General features: G+C 40.5%; 1 protein-coding gene across 2 annotated transcripts; it reads right to left on the bottom strand.

Moving 5' to 3' along the window:
- LOC135532819 (B-cell receptor CD22-like) lies at positions 1 to 10,726 on the bottom strand. 2 transcript variants are annotated; one of them, XM_064960253.1, is made up of 8 exons: positions 10,671 to 10,726; positions 4,685 to 4,826; positions 3,945 to 4,291; positions 2,893 to 3,153; positions 1,899 to 2,180; positions 1,601 to 1,697; positions 303 to 441; positions 1 to 176 (listed from the first exon to the last, which is right to left on the bottom strand). In XM_064960253.1, the coding sequence occupies exons 3-8, from the start codon at positions 3,979 to 3,981 to the stop codon at positions 153 to 155; spliced, it is 840 nt and encodes a 279-aa protein (XP_064816325.1). In that variant the 5' UTR covers positions 3,982 to 4,291; positions 4,685 to 4,826; positions 10,671 to 10,726; the 3' UTR covers positions 1 to 152. The 2 variants fall into 2 exon arrangements, with proteins under 2 accessions (XP_064816325.1, XP_064816326.1); XM_064960254.1 differs by lacking the exon at positions 10,671 to 10,726 and adding an exon at positions 5,887 to 5,938.
- Positions 10,727 to 10,978: the final 252 nt, after the last annotated feature.

The raw sequence follows: 10,978 nt of genomic DNA, 5'->3' as shown, positions 1-10,978 counted from the left end.
GTACCTATAGAAAATCAAATATACAACTCTAAATTTGATCATTTAAAAATTGCACCCTTTTTTAATAATTTTCAAACGGTTATATGGTGTTCACTTCTAACGCTATTTATGTTGAGGTCGCAGGCATAGGGTCTTCTTCCGCCAGACGGTCTTCAGCCAACAGTGTTTCTGACATTCTGAAAGGAGAGAGAGAACCACATGTCACTTTCAACTGGGGGAACATGTGCACACTTTGGGAGAAAGGAAACATTATTGTGACTAACCCGTAAATCATCAAAGTTCTTTTCAAGGGAGAAACTTACAGCCAGAGTGTCATACTCAGGAGACATTGTCCTTTTATTCAGAGTCATGTACGTGTCATCAGACTGCGCCGTGTGTGTCAGTTTACCACAAGGTACCATCTGGGCCTCCCCGATAAAGTTCATTCCTCTTGGGGTTTTCCTGGAGAGAGTGACAGATGACATGTAGGAGTCCCAGGGCAACAGGCCATAACGCTGTAATATAGAGTAAAGTTTATGCAGCAGTCCCAGGGCAACAGGCCATAACACTGTAGAGTAAAGATCATGTAGTAGTCTCAGGGCAGCAGGCCATAACACTGTAGTGTAAAGATCATGTAGTAGTCTCAGGACAACAGACCATAATGCTGTAGAGTAAAGGTCATGTAGTAGTCCCAGGGCAGCAGGCCATAACACTGTAGTGTAAAGGTCATGTAGTAGTCTCAGGACAACAGACCATAACACTGTAAAGGTCATGTAGTAGTCTCAGGACAACAGGCCATAACACTGTAGTGTAAAGGTCATGTAGGAGTCCCAGGGCAACAGGCCATAACGCTGTAATATAGAGTAAAGTTTATGCAGCAGTCCCAGGGCAACAGGCCATAACACTGTAGAGTAAAGATCATGTAGTAGTCTCAGGACAACAGACCATAACGCTGTAGAGTAAAGATCATGTAGTAGTCTCAGGACAACAGACCATAACGCTGTAGAGTAAAGGTCATGTAGTAGTCTCAGGACAACAGACCATAACGCTGTAGAGTAAAGGTCATGTAGTAGTCTCAGGACAACAGACCATAATGCTGTAAAGGTCATGTAGTAGTCTCAGGACAACAGACCATAATGCTGTAGAGTAAAGATCATGTAGTAGTCTCAGGACAACAGACCATAATGCTGTAGAGTAAAGGTCATGTAGTAGTCTCAGGACAACAGACCATAATGCTGTAGAGTAAAGGTCATGTAGTAGTCTCAGGACAACAGACCATAACACTGTAGAGTAAAGATCATGTAGTAGTCTCAGGACAACAGACCATAACACTGTAGAGTAAAGACGCACTTATTTTTTATATGCCATAATTTCCTAACTGGATTCTAAATACTTCGCCTCTTAGAAGCACAATAAGCTGTTCAATGATATTCTATGTCTTTAAAACATAGTTATCCTAATGGCAGGGTTGGGATCAATTCCATTCTGTCATTTCAGGAAGTAAACTGAAATTTCGATACTTTTCAATTAGGAACATTTGAAATTGGAATTTGGTTTACTTTCTGAATTGACTGGAATTTAAGTGGAATTGACCTCAACCCTGGTATCTTAATGGACTCACCTCTTCTTCAGTGTGCCATAGAGGATGACTAGCAGAGCTCCAGCTGCCAACACAGCCACCACCCCCACAACGGGAGCCCAGGGAAACACTGGTTTACCTGGGAGAGGACGAATTACCAGATAAAGACTCATCTACTCGCATCAGAACATTTAACCTACAACCCTGGTGAAGGTGACCACCTACAGAAGTTGACCAGTTGAGACCGGCCCACTAGGCCAAATATAAACCAGCCCATCTGACATTTGCCCGAACTACAGTATGGCCGGTCTATTCTGCCTTAATTAAATGGATATCTTACCTGTTACACTGAGATGCACAGTTGCAGAGTCAAGTGGTCCGTATTGATTCTCAGCCTTACAGAAGTACTGCCCACTGTCCTCATTGCTGATGTTAAGGATGATGTAACTCTGCCCTGATCCTGTTTCTGAGAACCCCGTCCGCTCTTCATTCTTCTTGTACCAGGTGTATTTGTCCACTGGTGGCTTGGCATCACTGCTGCAGGTCAGAGTCACTGATCTGCCCTCCACTATTTCCCCAGGGGGACTGACTGTGACTGACACTGAGGTGTTATTTGGGAAGTCTGGAGGAGAAAAATGATGACAGTTTGTGACATCTAGATTAACACCCACAGCTCATGTTGTGGTGACATTGAGCTGTTCATGGCATGTTATTTAGCACATGCTGACTGGGGTCCTTCCACTCCAGAGGGGGTTACTACGAAGCAAGGGTCAATGAGTTAGCCAGCTAACTAAATATTCTAAAATAATGTTTTATTAATAGAAAACGAGCTTAAAATGACATGGTCTAATTGACTGAACAACCAAAAACACACATTGAAGTTGAGCTTTCTTAATGAATCAGAAAATCAATGGTTATTTCTAGTTGTTTATCAAAGTTAGCTGTAGTATACCCCTTGTTGTTTTTCAAGCTAATGCTAAGATGTAGGTCAGTAAACAAAGCCATATTTGGGTTGCTGACTCTCAGAACCAATAGATGATTTGCTAGTGACATAAACAGATGAAATTCATACATTTCTAATATCCTCTCTTATACACTACTTACATCCCACATCCCACGACAAGGATCACTGCCGGACCAGGGAATCCTCTCTATACACTACTTACATCCCACGACAAGGATCACTGCCGGACCAGGGGAATCCTCTCTATACACTACTTACATCCCACGACAAGGATCACTGCCGGACCAGGGGAATCCTCTCTATACACTACTTACATCCCACGACAAGGATCACTGCCGGACCAGGGGAATCCTCTCTATACACTACTTACATCCCACGACAAGGATCACTGCCGGACCAGGGGAATCCTCTCTGCCGCTCACCGCACAGGAGTAGCTGCCTGCATCTTCCCTGCCTACCGGGTCTAGTTCCAGGTAGTTGGCCATAACCTTGACCTTGTTGGTGTAGTTCAAAGGCTGTTTGTCCCTGTACCAGGTGTAGGTGGGATTTTCACTCAATAAGCAGGAGCCACAGGTAAGGTCTGCCCACTCGCCGTCCAAAGCTAGGTCAGGGGTCAAATCAACATGGAGCCCTGGGTAGAGTGGGGGTCATTTTAATTTGAGATTTGATTTCAAACAAAATAGCTTTATTAGATCAAGTCAAACCCAGGAAAATAACAGACAGTAACATAAAGAATAAAACATTCTCCTCCCAAAGCTTCCTACAAGAATCTCCTATTTTATTGTTTCTTAAAATTACAGATGAAGCCAATGTTTTATTCAATGTGAGTAATCCGCTGATGGATGATGGACAGCGGAGATGATTGTCCGTCTAAAAGATGCATCTGCTTTTCAAAAGAATAGAGGACCAAGTCACTCTTCATATAATTAATTAACATGCCTTTATTAGTATGGCATGTTCAATGGAAACAGAGTTGAAAAACTCTTACGCGTTTTGGCTGCATGGCCTTCGTCAGGGAAGTGGAAGTGATAATACAATGTCCTCTTTTGAACAGCTTTTTCCCCTAAAAAATAAGCTTTTCAAAAGAGGACATTGTATTATCATTTCGTTCTCTGATGAAATCCATGCAGCTGAAACGCGTTGGAGTTTTTAATCTTTGTTTTATATGAAGAGGGCCTTGGTCCACCTTTCTTTTTGATGACCAATTTACCCCTTTTACCAAAGAGCACCTTCAGTCTACCAACATCTACTATTGTGCACCTTAGCAGCGCTTCCTTCTATTTCTATGCACAGGCTTTTGTCGGCGCTTTGTGAAGACTTTGTGCGTATGCAACTCGTCCAAAAATAGCTGACTTGAGTTGAACATTGACGGACAGCGATTTTCTCCATATTCATGTGGATGAATTCATGCCGTGGCCTTACCTGTCACATTCAACCTGACTCCTGGATTCCCATCCATCCCCCAGGATTCACGTCAGTCCCAAACAGGAAGCTGTAGGATCCTGAATCGCTCTCTCTCAGGTCTGTGATTCTCAGTGTACAGAGTTGGTTACTGTCCCCTAGATACTCCACACGGCCTTTGTACTCAGGGTTCAAATTCAGATCCAGAGACTCAGCACCAGGCACTTGACCTTTGAACCAGAAAGCTGTTGTGACTTTGTGACCCTTGGGAAATGTGTAAGAGCAGGGCATGGTCACAGAAGAGCCCTCTAAGGAGCAGACTCTCCTAGGGGTGTAAGTCACACTCCCGTTGTCCTGACCCAGACACCCTGAAACATAGGTCACACATCAGGATGCTGAATTGTAATTCCATCATTAATGAATTGACACTGAAGATGGTCACACTCTATAAACTATGAGAGGTCAACCTCTTGTGCTGAATGTGTTTTTTTACTGACAAACTAAAGAAGAAGTTCCAAGAAGTAAGAAGTACATTTGTGGTGTTGAAATCTATTCTAAGAGAGTTCCAAGTTTCAGAGAAAAATCACCAAAAGAGAAGTACTGTAAGGTTTAGTTGTCAACTGGAAACTGTACGCACCCTATTTTCCCTGTATGACTGTACACTACTATATGCTCAACAACGTCATAAATCCAGATCATTCCTTTTCAGGAGGTAAACAAACAAATACAACTAAAACAATATTTAATCTCATCCAGTTTACCTGTAGTCACGAGCAGGATGATTACCAGGTTGGAGTACCAGGTAACCAGGTTACCAGGTTGGAGTACCATGTAACCAGGTAACCAGGTTACCAGGTTGGAGTACCAGGTAACCAGGTTACCAGGTTGGAGAGATCCAGCACCCTGCAGAGAAACAATAAGAAGAAGAAGAGGATACAAAAGCATCATTATCATCATCATGACAGAACATACTTCATGTACAGTATACTAACCAGTCAACATCATCATCATGACAGAACATACTTCATATGCAGTATACTAACCAGTCAACATCATCATCATGACAGAACATACTTCATGTACAGTATACTAACCAGTCAACATCATCATGACAGAACATACTTCATGTACAGTATACTAACCAGTCAACATCATCATCATGACAGAACATACTTCATATGCAGTATACTAACCAGTCATCATCATCATCATGACAGAACATACTTCATGTACAGTATACTAACCAGTCAACATCATCATCATGACAGAACATACTTCATATGCAGTATACTAACCAGTCAACATCATCATCATGACAGAACATACTTCATGTACAGTATACTAACCAGTCAACATCATCATGACAGAACATACTTCATGTACAGTATACTAACCAGTCAACATCATCATCATGACAGAACATACTTCATATGCAGTATACTCAATGCAAAATAATATGAGAAGAAATACTATGATATGAAAAGTATGAGATGACACACAAGGCCTGATAAGAGGGACACCTGTTCAGAAGTACAACATACATAATACTAAATGGCTAATTAAACCTGCTTTTAACAAATCGTTCTATTCTAATACTACAGCTATATTTTTCTCGATAGTGGGGTCTTCACATCCAGACCACCACAAGGGACTATCAAATACCCTTCATGGTGATTCAGATCCTCCTACTGTGTGTGTATTTATACTACTGTGTGAGATCTCTAACCAAATCCTTCCAATGTATGTATTTATTTTAGTACCTACCAATGAACTAGTTGAACTTGAACAAAGAAAAAAATAATATAGAAGCACTCTTACCATGTTGAAACAGGAGTCCAGTAACAGAGACTCTTACCATGTTAAACAGGAGTCCAGTAACATAGACTCTTACCATGTTAAACAGGAGTCCAGTAACAGAGACTCTTACCATGTTAAACAGGAGTCCAGTAACAGAGACTCTTACCATGTTAAACAGGAGTCCAGTAACAGAGACTCTTACCATGTTGAAACAGGAGTCCTTACCATGTTGAAACAGGAGTCCAGTAACAGAGACTTACCATGTTAAACAGGAGTCCAGTAACATAGACTCTTACCATGTTGAAACAGGAGTCCTTACCATGTTGAAACAGGAGTCCAGTAACAGAGACTCTTACCATGTTGAAACAGGGGTCTATTGTTAGGAATATTATGATTAAATGACTGAATAATATTCTAATTTTAAATGGAACTGTAACTAAGTAAACTTATACTCTGTTTTATTATATCTGATTAACAATATGAGTTCATAAGAAGGGATTGTGTGACACGGACAAGGAGTAATTAAAGTTAATGAACACCATTCCAACTAGGCAGAAAGAAATGGTTTGTGGATTAAGTAAGCAGATAAGGTAGTTAATCTATGGTTGAACCAACGAAACTGAGCTCTGGGGTTTTTAGATAAGACAGTGAGTTCACTTTTTTCTCTGCACCTCATGGATGTCAGACTAGAATAGATTATTTTTTTATGCCCAGGACGTCTTTGCAGTCTGTTTTATCCTCTAGGATGGGAAGCATAGTCATATCTGATCATGCTGAGGTGATCCTAGACATAAAACTCAACGGGGCAGTCAATCGCTCAAGACATTGGAGATTGAACACAACCATTCTTAAAGACCATACATTCACATCATATTTTATTACAGAGTTTAAAGCGTTTTTCTTTATTAACTCTCAATCAACAGATAACTCTTCGCTCCTTTGGGAGACCTGTAAAGCGTATGCCAGGGGTCTGATTACGTCACACAGCTACTAAGAGACGGAAAAAGCGTGAAAAGCAAAAAATGTTTGAGGGTGAATTAGGAACTAAAGAGAAGGACGACATTAAAACACCCACTCCTGCCCTATTAAAGGAAATATCAGTCCTTAGATCAACGTTAGACTCTCTCCTAACACAGGACGCTGAAAAGAAAATGAGATTTGTCAGGCAAAAGCTATATGAACATGGCGATAAGCCAGGAAAGTACTTGGCATACCTAGCTAGAAAGAGGGCTGACTCTCAGTCAATTGCTACTATTACTGACCCTGATAGTAATCATTTATATGAAAATAAATTGATAAGTGACTCATTTAAGACATTTTATACAACCCTTTATGCCTCAGAACTGCCAAAGGATGCACCTAAATTAATGGAGAACTTATTTTGTAAGATTGAGCTCCCTACTATCTCCGGAGAGCAGAGGTCCCTCCTTAATGCCCCTATTACCAAGGAAGAGATAATGTTCGCAATTAAGAATCTGCAAAATGGTAAGGCCCCAGGACCAGACGGGTTTTGTAGTGAGTTCTATAAAGAGTTCCATGACCTGATTCTTGAGCCATTGCGTGATATGTTTAACCACTCATTTTCAAATGACCAACTTCCTCAAACGCTGAGAGAAGCCAACATTTCACTTATTCTCAAAAAGGGAAAATGTCCAGAGTCTTGTTCCTCGTACAGACCAATTTCCCTTCTGAATGTGGATAGAAAATTGCTTTCTAAAATTCTAGCCACAAGATTAGAGGACTCACTGCCACCACTCAGAAAGGAGACCAAACTGGCTTCATTAGGGGCCGTAAGTCATGCAACAATGTTAGGCGGCTTCTTAATGTAATTCAAGCCTACCAACAAAGTGCTGTGGATGGTCTTGTGCTCTCCCTAGATGCTGAGAAAGCATTTGATCGTGTGGAGTGGTCTTACCTATTATTTGCTCTAAATAAATTTGGTCTGGGGGACAACTTTATAAAATGGGTGAAAGTTTTTATGATGACCCTCAGGCTGCTGTCCTTACTAATGGGCTAAGGTCAAATAGCTTCTCTATACACAGAGGTACCAGACAGGGCTGTCCTTTATCCCCCTCCTCTTGCACTACGTTATGGAACCACTGGCCGAGGCCAACAGGGTAACGCCTGCTATACAGGCTGCTCATTGGTGATGTTTCACCATAAAATAAGCTTGTATGCTGATGATGTCCTGATATTCATCTCCAGTCCTTGAGACTTCAATTACATCTCTTATTAATATTATTGAATTATTCAGCGAATTCTCAGGCTACAAGATTAACCTTACTAAGTCAGAGGCTATGCCACTTGGTAGCCTACACTCTGTTCCTAATACTTCTCCCCCCTTCCTTTTTAAATGGTCTCCCTCAGGTTTCATGTATCTGGGTATATTTGTAACTCCTAAATTCCAGCTAATATACAAAGCCAATTTTGTTCCCTTGTTTGATACAATATGACAGGATCTGGAGCGCTGGAACCCTCTCCATTTCTTGGTTGGGTAGAATATCCCTCTTGAAAATGAACATTTTACCCTAGACTACTTTACCCAATCCAAATGATCCCAGTATTACTTTCCAATACAGTAATAAAGGATGTAAATGGATGGCTAAGTTCCTTTATATGGAGTAAACGAAGCCAAGACTTAAGATGGCAATATTGCAGCTGCTAAGTTCTATGGGCGGCTTGGACCTGCCCAATATCAGGTTCTATCAATGGTGTGCCCACCTTTGTTATATTTCTGACTGGATCACAAATGATGAGGTCCTCTATTTGGTGTAGACATTGAGACTTCTTTGGTTAGACATTCAAAATACCCTTACAGGATCTTTATTCTTCAGGAGTTTCAAGTCTGTAGAAGATCACTGCAATAATCCCGTTACACTTAACACACTCAAAGTATGGAGGTCAGTTCAACGGTTCCTGGGAAGGTCCAAACTAACCTCTGCTCTTAAGCCAATTCTTAACAACCCAGATTTCAGTCCAGGATTGCTGGATGTTGGTTTTAACTTATGGCTTAATAAGGGCATACGCAGGCTAAATGACTTATTTGCTGATAAGATTTTTGTTGTCATTTGAGCAGATGGTCGAGAAATATTGACTCCAAAGCAGGACTTTTTCCGTCCTACAAGTAAGACATTATATTCTGAAGAGCACCACCTTAATTGGTAACCCTGATGTGTCTGTCATTGAAAAATGCTTTTTCCCACACAAAGGAAATGCCTGTGTCTGTTTTATGATACTTTTAAGGTCCTTTTTCTGCTGTCAACACAGAGGGTGAAACAAGTGTGGGAGAAAGAATTGTCTGTTACTATTGACGAAGAGATGGGAGGACATTTGGAGATATGCAAAAACAATATCTATATGTAACACAGTACTAGAGCAATCCAATTAAGAATAATACACAGATTGCATATATCCCTTGCAATTGTAGACATGCTTTAGCCCCACTTCCTCTTCCCTCAGTGTCTTAAATGCAAAACTGATACAGGCACCCTAACACATTGTTTATGGTCATGTACCAAAATACAAATATACTGGTCTGGTGTTCTGCAATAAATTGAAAAGATCCTAGGGGTTGATCTAGAGTTGGACCCAGATTCTTTATTGTTAGGTCTCCCTAGTAGGCATGTTACTTCTGTGGGTAAAGGGAGGCTTTACAACATCCTTACCTTCGCAGCGAGGAAAAACATCCTTTTACAGTGGATTAGTGACAAGGTTCCTTCTATTAAAGATTGGCATAAGATACTATTTGAATGGGTGCCTCTGGAATATCTGACATGTACATTGCATTCTAAAACAGACCAGTTCTACAAAGTATGAGAACCTTATCTAAATTACCTAGAACCTGATGTATCAGCTATTATGCTGCAAAGATTCACTTAGAATGCCGGGGATCTATGTATTTCAGAACTACACTGTAAGTTCCATGTGTGAAACCTAACCTCTTGGTTTAAACTGATCTTTTTTGTTTAATTTCTGTTTGTAAGTTTGTTTAAAATGTATGTATTGAGAGAGGCAATGATGGTGATGGGGTGAGAGATGCACCGGCGGGAAGAGGAAAACATGTACGTATGTATGGTTGTGTATGTATGTGTGTGTGTGCGTGCGCGTATGTATGTGTATGGTTGTGTATGTATGTATTTGTATGTGTATATATATGCGCGTAGATATGTGTAAGTGGGTGCTGTTTTTCTTTCTGTGTGCCTTGTCTCTGTTGTTGCATTCTCTTAATATGGGTGAAAATTGTGATATTCCAATAAAAATACTATTACAAAAAAAAAGATAAGACAGTGAGTGCATTCCTAGGTTCTGTTAATTAGAACTGTCAGCTAAGTGGTGATCGATAATGTTGAGGGGTCAAAAGTTAATTCTGTTGTGATGTGTCCTGTGTATGTGCTAGTTGGTCAGAATGAACTTTGAATGAACTTTTAAAGTTCCCTATGTCTCGGTCGAGAGGAGGAGATTAATTTTAGAAGCAATGAAATGATGTTATGTTATTGTATATAAACTGTTGCTCGTGGTAACGTGGCAGCGCGCTCCGAGAATAAATACTTTTATCTTTTATTGATAAGACTGGTCTCCGTCTATTTTATGCAAACAAGAATCTTACAAATTCTCATAAAATAGATTAAGGGAATTCAATTAATTAAAACATATTAAATTAAATTACAGTAACACTAATAACAGACTCTTACCATGTTGAAACAGGAGTCCAGTAACAGAGACTCTTACCATGTTGAAACAGGAGTCCAGTAACAGAGACTCTTACCATGTTGAAACAGGAGTCCAGTAACAGAGACTCTTACCATGTTGAAACAGGAGTCCAGTAACAGAGACTCTTACCATGTTGAAACAGGAGTCCAGTAACAGAGACTCTTACCATGTTGAAACAGGAGTCCAGTAACAGAGACTCTTACCATGTTGAAACAGGAGTCCAGTAACAGAGACTCTTACCATGTTGAAACAGGAGTCCAGCCAGAGCTCTTTCTCACCGTCACTAGAAAAGAAATGTAGACAGACACTGATGGAAGTTCCTCTTCTCTTTTTGTCATAGTTTTTCCTTAGTATTTCACGCTGAATAATTACCAGGCCGAAAATATACTGGACCGTTTGATAGTTGTCAGATCTATTTTATTTTAGGTGTGTGTGTGTGTGTGTGCTCCTATTTTTGTGGGGACCTAAAATCAATAAAACAAGTACAATTCTCCATCGTGGGGACATTTCCCACGTTCCTTCCCTAAGAGGACAAAGGCTATTTTAAA

This window comes from Oncorhynchus masou, unplaced genomic scaffold (genome assembly GCF_036934945.1).
Source record: "Oncorhynchus masou masou isolate Uvic2021 unplaced genomic scaffold, UVic_Omas_1.1 unplaced_scaffold_2046, whole genome shotgun sequence".
Taxonomy (NCBI): Eukaryota; Metazoa; Chordata; class Actinopteri; order Salmoniformes; family Salmonidae; genus Oncorhynchus; species Oncorhynchus masou.
This window is presented reverse-complemented; position numbering and strand designations above follow the sequence as displayed.